The sequence below is a fragment of the Zophobas morio genome, unplaced genomic scaffold, assembly GCF_036711695.1.
Source record: "Zophobas morio isolate AGI-343-1 ecotype UQ-CSIRO unplaced genomic scaffold, CSIRO_AGI_Zmor_V1 ptg000024l, whole genome shotgun sequence".
NCBI classification, from domain to species: domain Eukaryota; kingdom Metazoa; phylum Arthropoda; class Insecta; order Coleoptera; family Tenebrionidae; genus Zophobas; species Zophobas morio.
The window spans coordinates 16,981,088-17,002,500 of record NW_026972129.1 but is presented as its reverse complement, the minus strand read 5'-3'; the positions used below and the strand labels follow the sequence as shown (position 1 = coordinate 17,002,500).

The window sequence follows — 21,413 nt, the reverse complement described above, 5'->3', positions numbered from 1 at the left end:
AGCTAATAAAAAAAGCCTCCTTATAGTTTCATAAGTTTCATACTAAGTCTAGTTGTATAGGGATAAGAAGATTAAAAGGTCTGCTTTTGTAAAAAATGTTTCTGTTAAGTGTTCAGCTCTATATACACATTTGACGATTAATAAATACGTGTGCAGCTGTGTAAAAGTTAAATTATTTCTCCCAGTACTTATTTGTTTAATATGACTAACACAAGCAACAATTGTTTATGGTATTAATTTTTTCTGACCGTTGCACGCAATTATCCCTCATCCTTCAGGTAGTTTGCGAGCAACTGTCCGGTGAGGTTAGGACCACCTGCAGACTATCTAAACTAATGATCCGGTTGTCAAAAAATTTTCAGAACATTGCTATTGTGGTCCTAGTCGAATGCGCTGTAGCCACGTCTTGTTGAAAATAACCTACTTTCACTTGATCGTAGTGAAGTTGCAGCCTAAAATCCGCCGAAGTTTTTTGCTGATATTAATTTTGTTAAAAAAAGTATAACTGGATTACAAATTATATATTATTATTGAAAGCCATTTCTATTTTTCTTATTATGGAAAGGAGTAATTTTCAAACAAATTGAGATACGTTTAACCTAGATATCGCTTAAATCGGAAAATTTTGACCGTAAAGAATTCCGGAAAAATTGTTTGAAAAAACATGTTTGAATCTGCCTGAAATTAAGTTTCTAGACTAATTTTGCCGTGCTGAACGCATTTTTGACATCGGTTTTTGAAAATTATTGCTACTTTAAACGAAATCCCTCTTTAAACAAAACTCAAAAAACGAAACTGAAGTTTGACGGTCTATAACTTTTGAACAGACAAAGACAGCGTATTCCGGTTTTTACCATTCGATTTCCTATATTTTCCTGCACATGGAGGTATATTTCAACTAGGTGTCTATGCTATGGTGTCACTTTTCGGGAGACTCAAATATTCACAAATTTAAAAATTTTTTAGAGCTCTCCTAAAATTTTTTTGGCCCTAGATTCTTATTCAGGAGGATGGTATTAGGGAAAGCAGTAATTTTCAGGCAAATAGAGGTGCGTTTAACCGACGTAGTTTGATATGGCCTAAGTTCTAAAATTTTGACCAAAAACAGCTCCGAAAAATTATTCAGAAAATAAACATGTTGCAATCTGCTTGAAATTCAAAATTTTTAGATTAATTTTGGCCAGCTGAATCCATTTTTGGCAGCGATTTTCACGAAATCCTTCTTTAGCCAAAAGTTAAAAAACCCAGTTCGGGGTTTGACGATCTATAATTTTTGAACGGACAACGAGAGCGAATTTCGATTTTTAGCTTTCGATTTCCAATAGTTTTTTGGGCATAAGGGTATATTTTCAGCTAGGTCTCTATGTCCGTTTAGAATATTTACGATAGTTATCGCACCGTGTCATTTTCGGGAGGGTCGAATATTAAAAATGAAAAAAAAATCTCGAACTTTTCTACAAATTTTTTGACCACAGATTCTTATCCAGGAGCGCCGAATTAGGGAAGGAAGTAATTTTCAGACAAATCAAAGTACGTTTAGTCGAGATGGCTTGATATAAACAGCCCAAATTCGAAAATTTTGACTGAAAAGAGCTCCGAGAAATTGCTCAAAAAATAAATATGTTTCAATCTGCCTGAAACTAAGTTTCTAGACTAATTTTTCCTAGCTGATTACGTCTTTGTCATCGGTTGTTGAAAATTGTCACTATTTTAATCGAAATCCTTCTTTAATCAAAACTTAAAAAATCAAATTGTGAATTTGACCGTTCAAAACTTTTTAACGGACACAGGGGACGTATTCCGGTTTTTACTATTCGATTTCGTGTAGTTTTCTGAGAATAAGAGTATATTTTCAGTTATAGGTTGTATCCATTTTAGATATACGCACACATTTATAGGAGATTCGAAAATAAAAAAAATTAAGAGCTGTTAAATACTTTTTTGGGCCCAAATTCCTAATCAGGAGGCTCGAATTAGGGAAAGGAGTAATTTTTGGACAAACTGAGGTACGTTTAACCAAGATAGCTTAATGTGGCCTAAATTCCAAATTTTTGACCGAAAACAGCTCCGGAAAAATTGTTCTAGACGTAAACATGTTTCGATCTGCCTGAAATTAAATTTACCGACTAATTTTTTTTGTGTGCGTCTTTGACGTCGGTTGTGGAATTTTTTTCTATTTTAAGCGAAATCCTTATTTAACCAATACCCAAAAAACCAAATCGTGAGTTTGACGGTCCATAACTTTTGAACAGACCAAGACAAGACATTCTGGTTTCTACCATTCGATTTCCTATTATTTTTTGGGCCTAGCGATTTATTTTCAGCTAGGTATCTGTGTCCGTTTAAAGTATACTCACACATTTATCGGACGGTGTTATTTTCTGGAGACTCGAAAATTAAAATATAAAAAAAAATTGGTCTAAAGAGTTTAGACAGTACTTCCCTCGCTGTCGGAAACTTGACGACTGCATGCCTATTGTGTTTTTTTTCTCATTACATTTTTGTAGTGGGAATTTAAAAAAAAATTGCGATGACGTCATCAACATTTTTGCAAGGACACGTATATCAGTTGGGATAGATGTAGTGTAATACTAAGAATAAAATTATTATATTCTCAAATTTTCGGGAAAATGAATTGGGTCGTTTTGAATATTGATTTGTAATAATCAATAAAATAACGAAACAATTTACTCACGTATACGTATCAGAGGCAACTGAAAATCGTGTATGTATAAACATTCTTAATTTAAGATGACAGGCGTAACACCATACGTGAAAGTCAAACAAAGAAACTGTAAACAAAACGACCATCGGTTTTATTGCTTCGACTTCCGCTTATTATATAAAACATTGGGTTTTATTTTAATTCTTGACGGTGAAATTCACAATTGGTTGATTATAAACATGTCTATTTCACATTCGCGGAACCAAGTGAGCGCATAAAACAAATGCAGGTCTGTAATGTTAAAGTCGATGTAAATACTACCCTTATGTTTCAACCGAGTTTTTCCATTAACAAATTTTGTGTCTACCAAATTGGGTTGGTTGGGGTGTAATACTAATAATAAGTGTTGCCTTTAATTTAATCAATAAAATAAATTGACTTCATTAATTTTTTTGAACCACCTCTTAAGAAAATCTAAAAAATATGAATGGAATGATAAATCACAAGTACAAACTCATCATATTTTTTGCATTTTAGATAGGATTTATTCAGCAAAATTTAAGGGTGACGTCATCAATTTTTTTAGGAGGGATGAACAAATACATTTTGAACAAAAGTTTACCATGCTTATAATAACTTTAAAATATTCCCAAGATTTCAAAGCATTCGGTTTTCTAATTCCTGATTAAATCGATAAAATAAATTCACGCCTTCATTAATTTTTTTGAGTCACCCTGCATATGCAAATCCAAAAATATGATTGGAATGATAAATCACAAGTACAGACTCATCATATTTTGTACATTTTAGATACGATTTATTCGGCAAACTTTTGAGCTGACGTCATCAGTTTTTTGTAGAAGATAATCAAATATATTTTGACTAAAAATTTATTATGCTCTTTATAACCTTAAAACATCTGCACGATTTCAAAGCATTCGGTTTTGTAGTTCCTGATTAAATCAATAAAATAAATTTACGCATTCATTAATTTTTTTGAGTCACCCTGTATATGCAAATCGAAAAAATTTGAATGGAATGATAAATCACAAGAAGAGACTCACCATATTTTGTACATTTTAGATAGGATTTTTTCAGCAAAATTTTGTGGTGACATCATAAATTTTTTAGGGGGGACGACCAAATACGTTTTGATCAAAAATTTACCATGCTTATGATAATTTTTAAATATCTTCAAGATTTCGAAGCATGCGGTTTTGTAGTTCCTGAGTAAATCAGTAAAATAAATTTACGCTTTCATTTATTTTCTTGAATTACCCTGTATATGCAAATCCAAAAAATATGAATGGAGTGATAGATCACAAGTACAGACTGATCATATTTTGTACATTTTTGATATGATTTATTCGGCAAATTTTCGAGCTGACGTCATCAAGTTTTTGGAGGGGATAAGCAAATATATTTTGACTAAACATTTATTATGCTCTTTATAACCTTAAAACATCTGCAAGATGTCAGAGCATTCCGTTTTGTAGTTCCTGATTAAATCAATAAAATATATTTACGCATTCATTAATTTTTTTGAGTCACTGTGTATATGCATCTCCAAAAAATATGAATGGAGTGATAAATGACAAGTACAGGCTCATCATATTATGTACATTTTAGATATGATTTATTTCACAAACTTTTGAGCTGACGTCATCAAGTTTTTGGAGGGGATAAGCAAATATTTTTTGACTAAAGATTTGTAATGCTCTTTATAGCCTTAAAACATCTGCAACATTTCAAAGCATTCTGGTTAGCAGATTAAAAATTAAATTTCAAAATGTTGTTTTATAATTTTGATTTTTTTTCCAAAAATCTGGACGTTTCGGGTGAAAAGTCAATTCGGAGTTGTAAACTACATGTGTAGGACTATGTTATTTTATACAATTGAAAACCCATTTACTATGTACAATTTTGAAGTGACGTCATCGCATTAGTGGTGGGGATGATTAGACAAATTTTGGTTAGCGTTTTACCATCTACATGATATTCTTAATATAAGTACAAAATTTCACAACAATCGGTCGAGTACTTTCGGAGATTATCTGTCTAATAAAATCCGGGACAACAGACGGACAGACGGACAGACGGACGGACAGACGGACGGACAGACAGACGGAAATGGGAGACCTATTTCTTCGTCTTCTAGGGGTCATGAAAGATCGAGAAAACGTAAAAGTAGAGAGTCGGCCGACGGACTCGATTACAATACTTCCTTTGCTTACGCTCGGGAAGTAAAAAGAATTCTCAGTACATGCTTAACTTCGACTGTTTATGGTTATACTTCCAAGGATTTCGACTATAACCACGTTGAAGCAACAGCGGCGGCAAATGAAACTTTGCATTTGTGTTAAAATAAAATAAAATTTGATTGAATTCGTCTTTTCAGAACACACGAGAGGACTAATCAATCAATTACGCTACAGTGGAGCAAAATGGTCTACATTTTGATGAACAAAAAAAATTGGTCTAAAGAGTTTAGACATCAGTACTTCCCTCGCTGTTCGAAACGTGACGACTACATGCCTAGCATTTATTCAGCAAAATTTTGAGGTGACGTCATCAATTTTTTAGGGGGGATGAGCAAATATATTTTGACTAAAAATTTAATACGCCTATGATAACTTTAAAAGATCTAAAAGATTTCAAAGCATTCGGTTTTGTAGTTCCTGATTAAATCAATAGAATAAATTCACGCATTCATTAATTTTTTGAATCACCCTGTATATGCAAATCCAAAAAAAAATTAATGGAATGATAAATCACAACTAGAGACTCATCATATTTTGCACATTTAATATAGGATTTATTCTGCAAAATTTTGGGGTGACGTCATCAACTTTTTAGAGGGAATGAGCAAATCCATTTTGATAAAAAATTTACTATGCTTATGACAACTTTAAAATATCTCCAAGGTTACAAAGCATTTGGTTTTGTACTTTCTGATTTAATCAATAAAATACATTGACGCATTCATTTATTTTTTTGAGTCACCCTGTATATGCAAATCCAAAAAATAGAACGGATAGATAAATTACAAGAACAGACTCATCATATTTTCTACAATTTAGATAAGATTTATTTGGCAAACCTTTGAGCTGACATCATCAATTTTTTGGAGGGGATAAGTAATTATATTGTGATCAAAATTTTATCATGCTTATCATAACTGTAAACCATCTGCAAGATTTCAAAGCATTCGGTTTTGTAAATTCCAAATTAAATGTCAAAATGTTGTTTCCTAATTTTGATTTTTTTTCCAAAAATCTGGACGTTTCGGGTAAAATCTCAATTCGGAGTCCTAAACTACATGTGTAAGACTGTTATTTGATACAATTTAAACCCCAATTACTATGTACAATTTTGAAGTGACGTCATCACATTAGTGGTGGGGATGATTAGATAAATTTTGGTTAGGGTTTTACCATCTACATGATATACCTAATATAAATACAAAATTTGACAACAATCGGCCTAATACTTTCGGAGATTATCTGTCTAATAAAAATCCGGGACGGCAGACAAACGGACAGACGGACAAACGGGCAGACGGGCGGACAGACGGACAGACAGACGGGAGACCTATTTCTTCGTCCTCTAGGGGTCATGATAGGTTGAGAAAATGCAAAAGTAGAGAGTCGGCCGACGGACTCGATTACAATACTTCCTTTGCTTACACTCGGGAAGTAAAAATGGAAAAGTGGATTCATAAACCACAAATACAGGAGTACATTATTTTATGAAATTCAGATATCTTTTATTGCGTAAAATATTGAGCTGACGCCTTAAAATTTTTAGTGAGGATCATTATACAAATTTTGGTTAATGTTTTACTATGTACACATGGCGTCCGATGGACCTTATTACGACACTTCCTTGTATACTCCGAATTTTTAACAAAGATATAGTTTATAATTATTTCAGATAACGTTACAATTCTTTGTCGGAGATAAACAAGTTCATATTGATATGTACAAAGTAACATTAATTGTTACATTAATGTAATCTTAAAACTTCAAGGAAAATAAAGAAACCGTCTTTGAGACGATAAATGAACTCATTAATTTTTTTTAAACATTCTGTATGAAAAATTCTAAAAAATATATTACTGAAGCATGAACAACACCGCATCTCGGAATATTTTTTAATTAAGATTTTCAACTTTCTGGATACGCTAAAAAATAAATTTAGTAGAAGAATTTTTGTTCATAAAGTTAAACAGACAGACGTTTTATTAAGTGGGAGGTAATAAAAAACTCACCAGTTGTTTGACGGGAAAAATAAGTAAATGTCAGTTAGCGTCTTACCATTTCCACAAAATAATTTTAGAGGCATATTTAAGTGCCAAAGTAACCGATACGACAATTTCGAAGATTGTCGGTGTAATAAATCTGTAACAGATTGTCACGGACAGGCAGACGGACGGATTTTACAGTCTTAAATAGACGAAGTTAGAAATTCGTAGTAAAAATCGTAAAATATGATATAATGAAATTTCCATTTACAGATGAACATTTAATTTAGTTTGGATATAATTCAATGCAATTTCTGAATAGCAGTTGAAATACGTTAAATACCTCTTCCACTACACAAGCCATTGCAACTAAACCCTATTTGAAACTGGCGCATCGTTACAAGTAATACAGAATTTACATTCCATTCTTTTATATCAACTTGTTTAATCCTAACTCCATGGAAAAGCAATGAAACAACATTTAGAAATAAATATCCTGTACTCACGTGAAACTAAGAACAAGTAGTGTTTAGAAATAAATGTTTAATAATTTATAAATCTGTCACACTTCTACAGCGAAAATAACTTAGTAAAAATTCACTTAAAGTAGATTGGAACAATATTGACACCATTTACCTATTGTTAAAAAGTTTTCTGATGTTACTTAATAGTCTAATATTTTAACATAAAACCAGCAATAATTAAATCCAAACACTCCCCATTAATGCATCATTATTTATCCCTAATTAAGAGGTGACCAAATCCAGTTAATGCAATCGGATAATGCTGATGGTGTCGAGGACCATAAGCACACCCTTATTTGTTACATGCATCAATTGTGATAATCGTGTAGTGGAAAGAGAGGTTCGTTGATTAAAACGCGATTCTGCATGTTTCACTGAACGCCGTGTGGAATGTGACAAGTGACTGGAATTCTTGTTAACGCTTTGTATCTTGGTTCCTGATAAGCAAAATTTTCATCAAGGAGAATATTCGGATCGCTGAACGTAAACACAACTTTGATTTTGGGAAAAATTGCTGCCTAAAGGAAACTGATGCCTTTATGTAAAACATAAAAGTGAACGATGTATTAACTGTTACACTCGTAGTAGTATTAATTTTGGGTAAAACTTTGCTTATTAAAGGACTAGGATTAACAATAAAGTTTATGGTTCCTGTCTGCGTGAACTCTAATCCTGCATGTCCTCAGGTTATGGGGCATTAAGGTGCTTTATATGATATGTAACGCAGAAAGTACGTAATGTCAAATGTTTAATTCCACAGCTTTAAAATTCATCAATCACAAATACAAATAATAAAGAATTGAAACTCAATTTATTACGTTGTTTTAATGATTAGCTACCATTTTATGTTCATTTTCAGGAGTACGTATATAGCAATCAAGCACATGTAACATCCTTTGATTTGCCAGCACGCGGTGAACGGTGTAACCTTTCTTTTAATGAATTCATATTCAAAGAATAAATGAACTCGATGTTTCAGATGTGCAACCACTAAACGAAAATATTTCCGTAATTTTTCTCTGAAAAATACTCTGTTTCAAAATATCGAGTATTATGCTAGCGTGGGAAGTAACGAGAGAATTCGTTGGGCACTGGAGAGAGAATATCGACTGCAGTTAATAAATAAATGTTTTGATACAAGCTGACTAAACTCGCTGTTGTACACCGTCTAAACATATTTCTCGATATCGAGGCTGTTTTGTTAGAAGTTATACGGTAAACATACATTTCTTTAAATGGGACGTGTCCTATATATTTTTTCTTTTTTTGATCCGTTCTAGAGAAAACGAAAACAATAATGGTTACGAAGATCTATGGACTAGTTGTTTTAAGATCGTCGTGCTTTTATTTAGAAAAAGGATTCTATAAACAAAATTTACATATACGTTTATAAAAATGAAAAGTTGTAAATGTGCATCTTAGGAGTAATTTGTTTTCGTTGTAGATATTAGTAAAGGATAACAATAATACAGTGTGTTTTTAAAACTGTTGCATGTAAATAAGTTTGTCGGTTTATTTAAGCAAATATTTGTTGTAAGTCATTATTTTATTTATTCTAGGAATTAAGGGAATATATTACTTCCCGAGCGTAAGCTAAGGAACTATTTGTAATCGAGGTCATCGGGCAACTGGTTACTTTTCAATAGATCTCCGGTTTTCTCCTCTCTGTCTCTCTGCCTGTCTGACTGTCCGCGTCCGTGTGGATTTTAATTAGATAGATATTCTCTGAAACTACTATCATGCAGATGGTAAACGCTGTTTGTGCACAGTAAATGAGTGTTAAATTATACAAAATAACATACTAGACGTGTGTTTATGAATACGTGTTGAGTTTTTACCCTTGGCATTCAAATTTTTGGAAAAAAAATCAAAATCGTATAACAACATTTTGCAATTTAATTTTGAATCTGCAAACCCGAATGTTTCGAAATTTTGCAAACGTTTCAAAGTTATCGCAAGCATGGTAAATTTTTATTAAAAATATATTTGTTTATCCATTCCAAAAATTGATGACGTCATGTCAAAATTCTATCGCAAATGTGAAACATATATCGAGATTTTTAGAATTGCTTATACAGGAGGACTCAAAGAAATTAAATAATGAGTCAATATTGATTAAATCTGCAACTGCAAAATCGGATTCTTAGAAAACCTGGAGATGTTTCAAGGTTATCGCAAGCATGGTGAATTTTTAATCAAAATTATTAATTGATCTAACCACCATATCTCTTTTTTTCATTAGATAAAATATATTTAAAAACTAAACACTTTAATTTTTTATTGATCAAATTAAGAACGAGTCACCCATTTTTTCGTTTTACGCACGTCTTTATTTAATAATGATAAAATAAGAATTATAATATTTAGAACATTTTGTTCGATTGTTAATTTTAGTCATCTGTTTTGAGGAGACAAACTCGCTCAGATCAAATTAATTTCTATGTGACATTCTTCCAATGTTTAAACATAAACAATTTAAGTTAAGCTTGATATTAGTGCTGAAAGGAGATTTTTTCCGTTAGTTATTTGCTTTAAATATATTTTACATTGTCCGTACTTGTACGAGCAATCACTAAAAGAGATAATGTTGTTCTGATAATAGTTAAAAATGAATTAACTAGACGATCTAAGGTAACCGCAAATAGTTAGGATATTACAGAAATGTTTTTTTGGAAATATTATAACATTGGAACAATGAAGAGTTTCTATGTTCCGTCGGATGAAAAATTAGCACAAAAGCGCTAATAAAACAAATGAGGTTTCTTCCATTTTTGAGAAAAATTAGTTGGTTTGTCATTTTTAAGCAAATAAGGATTATAATAATAATAATATTTGGAACATTTTGTTCGACTGTGGTTTAATTAGTAATTTTAATCTTCTGTTTTGAGGCAACAAATTCATTCAAATCAAACTTATTTCTACGTGACATTCTTCCGATATATAAACATAAATACGTTAAATTGTTATTATTGTTGAGAGGTCACTTTTATCTACTTATTGAGAGTAAGCTAAGGAAGGATAGTAATCGAATCCATCGGGAGAATTGGTATCTGCATATTTTCTGGACGTTTCAAGATCCCTAGACAAATTTTTGCCTTGACCAGTTATTATGTACTAATTTGGGAATACAACACTGTTATTATTAGTATGGATTCTCCAAGTCGCTATAATTGTCCTTGCAAAAATGTTGATGATGTCATCACCAAATTTTGTAACGGAAAAACTCACTACAAATAAACGCGTAGCACCTTTCTTTATCTTTACTTGAAAACTGCATACATATTTTTATTTTGACTTATAAGGGTTATCATAAAAAAAATAAAATTTGTAATATCAAATCTTATAATTTACCGAAACAGCTGGATTTGATGTACTGTACTTTATAGGCGAGCACCAAGAATTAACGCTTCCAAGTACGGACAATTAGCAAAATTTTGAGATGGTATTATTAAATTTTTGCTGGGGTGTTGAATAGATCAGTAATCTTAGGCGACGGACAGATGAGAGAGAGACAGAAACGGGAGACCTACATTTCTCATTTTAGAAGCTATGAAATGTCGAGAAACCATAAAATTAGTTATTAATAGGATAAAGTCCACTTTAAAACATTTCTAGATTATCAAAGACGGTTAAAACTTTGTAGTTGTTAAACACACCAGCTAACAAAAATATTCTCCAGCCACTTTATTTTCATTTAGCGACACTTTATTTTCAAGTATCTTCAGAAGACTGGACGTTTGGTCCTTAATTATAAACAATGTTTATACCAAATCTTCTGAAACATTGAGGTTTCTAACGATAGAAAAATGATCCCGTTTGGATTATTATTTATTTTGACCTCCCGCGCGTAAGCGAAGGATGTATTGTAATCGAGTCCATCGGGCGACTTGCTACTTTCATCTTTTCTCGACGTTTCATGACCCTTAGAGTACGAAAAAAGAGATCTCCAGGTTCCTCCTGTCTGCCGTCTCTGTCAATTTTTATTCGACGGGTAATGTTCGAAACTGCTGGACTGATTGTTGTCAAATTTTGTATGCATATTAGGAATATCACGTAGGTGGTAAGACGCCAACAAAAATTTAGTTAATCATCCCCACCAAGAATCTGATGATGTCATCTCAAAAGATTCTATACAAAAATGAATTAAATGTTTTACAATAAAATACTCCTACACTTGTGGTGCACGAATCCGCTTTGAGTTTTTCCCCTAGACATCAAAAAAGCGGACAGCATTTTTATTATCTGAAACTATGACTTCTCCAATTTATATATTTTTTGTTGATTAAATCACTAGTTTTTCCGAAAATTTGAGAATACGATAATGTTGCTTCCGCCTATATTTGATAATAATAAAATAAGAATTATTTTATTATATTGTAGCTTATGTATTCGTATATATTATACCATAACATGAAAAAATAATTCGACAACAAGACAATCATTCTGATTCGTAGTTTCTTGTTTCTATTATAAATTCTACCCCATACAGAGTATTATATATAGAGATTTGTTTTAAGTGGGAGTGAAATATTTCTATTAATTTTTACTTCTCAAACGTGAGACGTTTTTATCTGTCAAACAAAATTTATAAAATGAGATTCTACAATTTGCTTTAGAACTTGCACAAAGAATTTTTTCAAAACAACATATTAACACCGATTTAATGAGTACAGAACATTGATTAAAACGGAGATATTTTTTATTGTGGGTTTATTATTCCATTGTCCAACGACCAGAGTTGCTCTGTAAATACCATAATATCGACGGTGTAAAGCATACGGTACGTAATAACTGAACTGTTGACATTTCCATTTTTTTTTCGGAAACAATCTATTTAATTTTCCTCAAATTCACACAATAAAGCAACGTTACGTTCGTGTCCACATTACCTATATTAAAATTAAAATATTTATGGTTACGAAAAACTAATCCACAAATCTTTATGGAATAATAAGATGCATGCAGAATAAAAGTTTGATCTAAACAACTTTACAGCATTTTTTGTGTTTTGTACTTACTCTTCCATACATAGTTTCGTAACAGTTATTTGTATACTTAGGCCTGAAAATGGTCGTTTTTGAGTCGTTTGCCGCCGAGACGGAGTAGTCCGAGCACGAGCAAAAACATTTTGTGATTTTTGTGTGGACGTAAACGTAAATTTTTTTAATAAAATTCAAAATGCAATTGTAACATAAAAATCCAGTTCTAATTAAAGTTGTGAGCTAAATGACATCGAAGTTTGATGACCTATAGAGAATGAAAAAATAGGTTTCCCATTTCCGTCTGTTTGTTGTGTGTGGCGATTTTTATTAGAGAATAATCATCGAAACTATTGTATATAAATTGTATAGGTATCTTAGGAGTGTCGACAAGTTAATGACGTCACCTCAGAATTTTGCATGTAAAATGCTATTTAAATTTTATAAAACTACGTACTCCTGCATCCAGATTGTTGCAAAGAAATAAAAATAGCATAACAAGATTTAAATGGTTGGCAAGGACTTTTTTTAGTATGTACAAATGAATCGTCGGAAGACAAATTCATAATTAAAGTAATCGATTCTAATGTGTTTTGGAGTATAATGGCTTCTTTACTATATTAGTCCTCTCATAAAGATAGATGCTATCAATTATTATTAACATCGCCATTAGGAACAGCTGTAGGAGTCGACTGACAAGTTTGATTGATTAATCTCAATAAGTTGTTCTTGCAGTTGTTCTGAAGTTTTGAAAATGTTTGATGATATGAGCGTTGCTAAATTTTTTATGACCAATTTTATTAGAGAAATGACGTTGCTTAACACATTTGTCCCTCACCTTCACACGGCGGTGCTTCGTATTTTCACGTTAATCTGATTCTCCAGCGAAAAACTTAGGTGTAAACGTTCTTTCAGTGGCCAACAAAAGTGGATAAATAAACTAAGCAAATAGTAGCGCAACATTTCTCAGCGAATAATAAACTGCAAACACGAAACACGAGTTTCTCCATATTTAATACAGTGCATGGCGTGAAAAAGCTCGGCACTGCGGTTTTACTGCAGCTTTAAAGATCTCTGGAAAAGTTATAAATCGCTTAGATTGGATTGTGCCACATAAACATTAATGAGGTAGTGGAGAGCGCCGGTAGACAAAGACATACTACCACTAGGATTGTTGTTTTAACAACATTTTGATAAAATGTTAAACGTGCACTTTCGTTTAGAATTTAAATTGCTTTTTATCCAACTTAGCGTTTCCGTTGTTCTCGTTTTTGGGTAATTAGGTTTTTAGAAGTTTATTAATCACCAATTTATTGCCGCCTACTACCAATTGAGATGGTGGGCTTGTTTAAAGAAACACCGAAGAAGGATTCCCAGGACACAAAGGAAAATGTCACTTTGTTAACTTAAAACATGAAAAGATGTTATGATGAAGTTGAAATTTCACTTTATCTTTGTGCGCCTTATTTATTTAAGTCGACGAGAAAATCTCAGTTTTTGCGTCTTTATTCGAATGAAATTGTTTAAATTATTTTTTAATTAAAACAAGTTGTTTATGTCGTTAGTGCCAAACAAAACGACTTTCAGTCAAGCGACACCGTTTACCCTTTTTGAGCAACAATATGGATCGGAACCCGGCGCATCCACCAAAATTGTAACAATGTTTTTGATCATTACTGGTTTAACCGTCTATCGCGAACAAGTTTTTATTCTACTTTATGCTGTCGTAAATCTACTAAAGTGGAATATTGTGTGCTTTGATAAGTCGGCACAATATGCCCGGAATTCTGCGATATGCATATCCCATTTTTGTCCAGGGCATCGTTTGTCTCTGCCACATTAGTTTTATGCTTACTTTGTCAAAAGCACGTCCGGAGTTTGTTGACAAGCATTCGACATTTGAACGCACTTTATCAAAGAAATACGCCCCCAATTGAATAGCTTTTATTCGCTCGAATAAAAATAATCGTATTTGAGAGCTGTTTTGAAGCTCTAGTAGTTTAACTAAAGTGGATGTGTTACTACAAATGTAATAAATACGGCGGCAGTCAATAATTACTAGCAATTGAGCACAATTACTACCAGTGAGGGTGAAAAATTATGTTCATCTTATTTATGTCGTTTTCTTTTTCCGATATGAACTCAGTTACGATGGACATCATGGACCGGTGAATTCACATCAAAAGTATGTTTAATCAAATTAAACACACATGTGCTTTGAAAATTTGCGACGCACATATTTACAAAAACAACATCGCATTTACAGGAACATTCAATAATGTGAACAACTTTCCTCTTAATTAAGTCGCTTATTCAAAAATAATGACAGTATTGAGTAAACAACATTAGTTTTTCCAAATGTATATATAACGTTTTGTAGATACCGAGTTAATAATTAGTTCTGAGATAATTAAGAAAATAAACTACCAAGGTACGTAGATTTCTGGAATCATTGAAATGCTTAACTAATTCAAATGCTCAAGCTAAAATAAAACAAAACTTGGTTTTATTGTGCCACTCATGAGTTAACATTGATTCTAATTAGAATCGTTCGAAACTGAATGTAATGAATGAAATTGCCTCGCTAGACAGCATGTACACGTTTGTCTTCGGTTGCTAAGTTTTAATTTCATTAACACTTTAGCGATAGAATTTAAAAGTTGTGCGTGTTTTGTGGCGCTAGCAAGAGATACTGAAAGTCCTCATCTATTAATCCTCAACAAGTTAGTTCGGTTTTTGCTTTTTTCTGTGATTACAGTTAATGAGTAACAAGTCTGAAAATGATATTTCTCAATAGTTCACTTAAGTTGCAAATAATATTAGTTTTATTCTCGGTTTTATGTACTTACTCCAACTTTTTTATCCAGCCATGGTATTATTCCTTGTAACAAGCATAACTAATACTGTACTAAATCAATCCACGCTCGATTCACGTGGACTTTTTGTTTCTTGCGATGTTTTTTGCCATATAGTAATTTTTTTTTAATTTTGGTAAGGTGTTGTAAAACTGTATCAACTACGACATACGGTATGTTTCTGTTTTTGTCTTCGTCCGGCACACTGTATATTTACGCATATTTACCTTTTTAAACATTGTATTGTGTGAACCTCCTTTTAGTGAATTAATAATAGTAAACAAATGGGGAGAGAAAGTCATAATAGATTTGTAAGAAATTAATTTTTGTGAAATATACCTTTGTACCTAGATTAGTGGGGTAATGAATGTCTCTTTTTTAAGAAGATTATGAAGGAATCTCAGGGGCCACAAGTGTCTATTTTAAATTATTTTTATGACATTTAGGAACTTTTTATTTAATCTCCGCCCCTCCGTCTCACGTCAAATAAAAAAATTAATCACAATTACGATGTGGCGGGTGGGTGGGGCCTATCCTTTGACTTTCTTTCCCTAAAATACAGATTTCGTTCAACAATAAAATACTTAAAATATCTTTTTGATTTGGGGATTTTCCTTATTCACCTGCAATCCGAGACCATCAGCACACTGTTTTTCGATTCAACATGTTGGAATCTATTATTATTATTATTATTATTATTATTATTGTAAAATGCGATCGGGCAGAGGTTACTACCTGTTATGCCCGCGCTCACTAATGGGAGTACTCAATAAATAAAGCGTATGAAGTAAATATGTTTAACTACTATTAAGGTTTTCGTCAATATGATTATCGTACTTCATTTTAAAGGTGGCTGTACTTGTACTTTGTACAACGTCTGCAGGTAGAGAATTCCAGGCATTAAACACACGGTTAACAATGAAGAACTGTCTAACACTGGTACGAAACCGGTCTTTAAGAAGTTTGTATGAATGCCCTCGTGTCCGTCCGTCTGTATTGAGAGGAAATATATGCTTTATCGGAGAATTATCGTCTGTCAGAGCATTGTATACAGTTATCACGTCACCTCTAACTCGCCGATTCGAAAGCAGCGGAAGTTGCATAATTGATAATCTTTGGTGATACTGGGGTCTATGGTAGCCATAAGGAACACGCGTAGCTCGTCTTTGAACAGACTCGAGAAGATCTTTGTCGCGCTGGAATATGGGGGCCCACACTGCGTTAGCAAATTCCAAGATCGGCCTAACATATGTTTTAAACAATTTAGAAAAAGTTAACGGATCAGTTTTAGTAAATACTTTACTTATGAGGTAAAGTACTTTATTGGCTTTTCTTGTAACTTGACTAATATGGTCGGACCATGATAATGTGGAAGTTACCAGAACACCCAGGTCAGTACAGGATTCATACCTTCTAAGCTCAAGATTATTAATATAATACAGATGTCTTGGATTGTTCGCTCCAACAGACAACACTTTACACTTGTCAACGTTAAGTGGCAGTAACCATTCATTTGACCAGGTATAGACGGTTAAAAGATCCCTACACAAAACTAGATGATCATTCGCTGAATTATAAATTTTTAAGTCATCAGCAAACATCGCAAAAGGAGATTTCAGTCGAACACCTAAGTCGGCTGTATAAACTGTAAATAAGAGTGGACCAAGCACTGATCCTTGCGGCACACCACTTAAAACTCTAGTAATTGAACTGCAAGCATCCCCAACCTTAACTGTAAAGCTACGATTAGAGAGGAATGCATCGATCCAACGCAAAAGATTCCCTCGTATTCCAAAATAATGCAACTTGTGGAGAAGACGACGTTTAGGTACACGGTCAAACGCCCGGGAAAAATCCATGTATATTATATCAGTCGGGATATCCAAGTCAAAATTCCTTGTCCAATTTGATAAACAACAAAGCAAATTGGTACCAACTGATTTACCAGGAACGAACCCATGTTGTTCAACGGGAATAATTTTGTTGTCCAAAAGAAACTTGAACGTGCTGTCATATACAACTGTCTCCATGATCTTAACAACCACCGATGTTAAGCTGATAGGCCTGTAATTGTCGGGACAAAATTTATCTCCCTTCTTAAATATGGGCTTGACGAAAGCTGTCAACCAATCGGGAGGTAAAGTACCAGAGTTAAAAGACTGAGTAAACAAAAAACTAATCGGTTCACATAAGGAGGTAGCACATTCTTTCAGAACTTTGGCAGTTATATAATCCGGCCCTGGAGACTTTGTCGTTTTCAATTTTTGCAAGAGCTTCAATACTGTTTCAGGAGTAAACTGAATCTCGTCCATGTGGACGGAATTTGGTTCAAAAGGTATGTCAGCAATCTTTGCATCAGGCTCTACTGTGAAATTTCGGGAAAAGTTTTCTGCAAAAATATTCGCTATGACCTTGCAGTCGTTTAGAAGGCGACCAGTAGCATCTTTAAGTTGAGGAATTTTAACTGGGCCCGATATATTAGCGCGGATGTGCTTGAACAGGCGTTTGGGATCCTTACTTTCCGCTATTCGTTTTTCATACTCAACCCTCGCTTCTCTGATTTTATTAGAAAGTTTATTTGAAAATGCCCTATGCGCTTGATAGTCAGCAGCACTGGAAGTACGTTTAAAGGCACGCCATAACGATCTTTTCTTCCTGACTAATTTTAGCAAGCTACCGCTTATCCATGGCTTAACAGATGATCTGCTGACTTAACAATACTAGAATGTTTACCCACTATGTCACCTAATATATTTTTGAACGACTCCCAATTCGTAATGATCGAAGAATTACTAAACAATTTTGTCCAGTCGACATTACTGAGATCATCATTTACAGCTTTATATTTCGTCACAAGTTTGGAAAGCGTGTCGACCCTTTGCCTAAGTACATAGCACAGCTGCAAGTTAATTTTTAGTGTTACATGGTCAGACTTGCCAAATGGACTTAGGTACATCAGATCAGTTAGGGAGCTGTCGTCAGAAGTTAAAATTAAGTCTAATAATGAGGGTTGCTGATTAAGCCTGTAACGAGTCGGTTGAGATACAATTTGATTAACATGTGAATTATTAATCATGTCTATAAGTAACTGCGAAGAAATATCGTGAGCCTGGTAAGAGGTGGCGGACCAATCGATAGAAGGCATATTAAAATCTCCAAATACAAAAATTTTGTCTATATCCTAGAATTTTTTGTTAAATTTTAAACATTTTTCCAAAAACACAATTTTCAATACACCCAAGTATAAAATTTTTCACCTTTTTCCGAGCACCCTCGAAAATTACGAAAAGAGATTCTTTTCGACCTCTAGAAATGGTTTTTATACGCTATTTTTCAATTCAAATCGTCGAAATCTGTATTCCAGTTTTTCAAAAAATATGAAATTTTTGGCTAAGATAAGACTGATTTTGGCGAATGACATACCCTCTAAGAAAATAAAGAGCGGGGCTAATAATTGCTACGACAAAACTGATTTTGGCGAATGAAGTACCCTCTAAGACTCTAATAAGAAAGCAACGGGCGGGTGGGCGTCACTAGTATTTGTTAAGATAAGATTGATTTTAGCCAATTACATACCCTTTAAGAAAATAAAGGGCGGGTGGACGGGGCTAGTACTTGCTAAGACAAGATTGATTTTGGCGAATTACATACTCTCCAAGCAAATAAAGGGCGGATGGGCGGAGCTAGTACTTGCTAAGGGGATCCATTGGTATTTTAATTTTAAAATTACCATCATACAGCTCGCTTCGATCTCTGAAAGATTATGAAGATCCCATTGGTGTTCGATTTTTAGAAGCACCATAATACAGCTTGCTTTGCTCGCTGAGAGCTTCACGGAGACCAATTGGTGTTTAATTTTTACAACTCAGAATCAAAATTCAGCTCGCTTCACCCTCTGAAAGAATCTTGGGGATCTATTGTTTTTTTAGAAGTACCATAATAGAGCTCGTTTTGCTCGCCGAAAGAATCTCAAGGAACCATTGGTGTTTTATTTTTAGAAGTACAATAATACCATATAAAATGATAAAAAAAATGTTTTGTTAATTTCGACTTCCAGAATGTGTTTCTGCTCCATTTCCTCTAAAATATTTGTGATTTTCCCAAAATCGTCAAAATGAAATATAGCAATAATTTGTGGGATATTTTAAAAAGTTCAATTTGAAAACGAATATTTCAAAAATTTTGATCTGGGACCATCAACACGCTATATTTTTTTATTCAACTCTCCGAAATCTCTGTCTCAGGATTTGTTGTGGATTTTTAGTCGACGTCGCCAAAAATTGAATTGCACCTCCAGAACTTATTTTTCACGAAATATATCGTTCGTGAATTTTTAGACAACTTTTTCAAAAACTCCCCTTTTCTGTACTCATCCTTTTTATTTTTGGACCATTTTTCGACTACCTTTAAAAATTACCTGAAGAGTTTTCATATCAAGATATTTTCCGCAAAAATATTCTTTATTAGTTGTTATTAATTTTCATAGCAATTCAAAAAATATGTACTTGCGTCCGGTCTAAGGTATATCGTTACAGTAAGTCATTAGGATACTAAGAACTTCCAAGATTCTTTGGAAGTTTTTAGAAATAAAATAAAACAGATTCTTAAAACTGTTTCAAAATAAAGTACGAATTTTAATTTTTAAAAGATAACTATATAAGGTAACATGAGGATATGTTACTCTGTGGACTGTTACTACAGGTAAATGCGTGTGTTTCAAGTGAGTTTTTCTTAATAAAATTTAGATACTGGATATATGCTTAAGTAATAACATTTATAATATTTATATTTTAACATATCACAAATGAAAAAAAATCAGTTAGGTACTGATCTCTTTTGGCACTGATTCACTTACTTTTAAAATCTTAACCAATAACTGGAACAATAACATTTAAGACATGTAATATATGGTTGAATCCTCACATTTTTCAACCAAAAATAAGAACTCATAATACTATAAAACGTCACGAAAAGCACCAACTTGAAAATTTAGACTAGCAAGCGCGATTTGTTACGGGATTATTATAATACCATTTATATTCACATTACGTTTGCCAAGCTTGAGTCTGTTTGAACGATAGCACCAGAAATGGCAGCAGACAAAAGTAATAACTGAGAAAATAAATGTTCTAAACCTTACACAAATGATGATAATTAGGATAAAACTTAGATAAATGGAGAGTATGCACATAGTACATTTTAGTGTCGTGATGTATACGGCATTCTATCAGAAGATTAACTATGCTAAAGTTCCTTTGTCTAGTCAGCGCTTTATATTAGAAGAGAAGGACAGTTTTAGAAAGATATTGTGTAATGATTATCCTGATTGTTACAGGTTATGTATTTTTTACATTTTTACAATTCTTAAAATAATGAGGTGAGTTGTTCTTAATTTAAAATAGATTCCTTCATTCATTAATTTTTTTAGGTCACTTGTATAAACAATTCTAAAAATATTTTGCACAGTTTAGATGAGAAAATCAAAGCGGGCTCATAAACCACAGGCGTAAAAGTACGTTATTCTATAAATTTTAATAGGGTTTAAAATGGAAAATTTTGAAACGATGTTATCAAATTGTCGATGGGGATAGGGATGATCAAACCAGTTTTGGTTATCGTTTTATCATCTAGACGATGTTTCTAAAAATCCAGCTAAAATTTCGCAGCAATCAATCCAGTGGTTCCGGGGATTATCAACTAATAAAACCCCAACAGACGACGAGAGACCTACTCTTCCAAACTCTAGAAGTTACGAAACGTCGAGAAAACAGTATTAGCTAGCTTACACTCGAGAAGTAAACAACTAGTAAAAAATGCAAAGCCCGCACTGGCGGAATCGATTTAATTGGCTTATGTTGTGCTTTACCTTGTAGGACGACTTTACGTTGATTTTCGGTTTTAGATTCAAGAGCATCGAAGACGGCGGCGCCGATCAGCAGGTACGTGAAGGTGCAAACGATAAGAGATAGCGTGCGAACGTTTTGCTTCTTCATTCTCTAGCGCGCGTCATGCTGGGGCCGGGGGGCTCCCACGCCGCTAGCTGCCCCCCGCGCACCCCCCTCCAGTCAACCACATCACACCCCCTGCAAACAAACACAAACATTTAGCAAACTTAAACACAGATTTAATTATGATAATCTAATAGTG

General features: G+C 33.3%; 1 protein-coding gene across 1 annotated transcript in view; it reads right to left on the bottom strand.

The window, feature by feature from the left end:
• Positions 1-21,413, bottom strand: part of LOC135135426 (two pore potassium channel protein sup-9) — an 81,936-nt gene that overhangs the window by 28,483 nt on the left and 32,040 nt on the right. The window contains exon 2 of the mRNA XM_064064468.1: positions 21,133-21,349. Coding sequence (XP_063920538.1) covers positions 21,133-21,259 — 127 coding nt within the window. The 5' untranslated portion in view covers positions 21,260-21,349. The remainder of the gene's footprint in view (positions 1-21,132; positions 21,350-21,413) is intronic.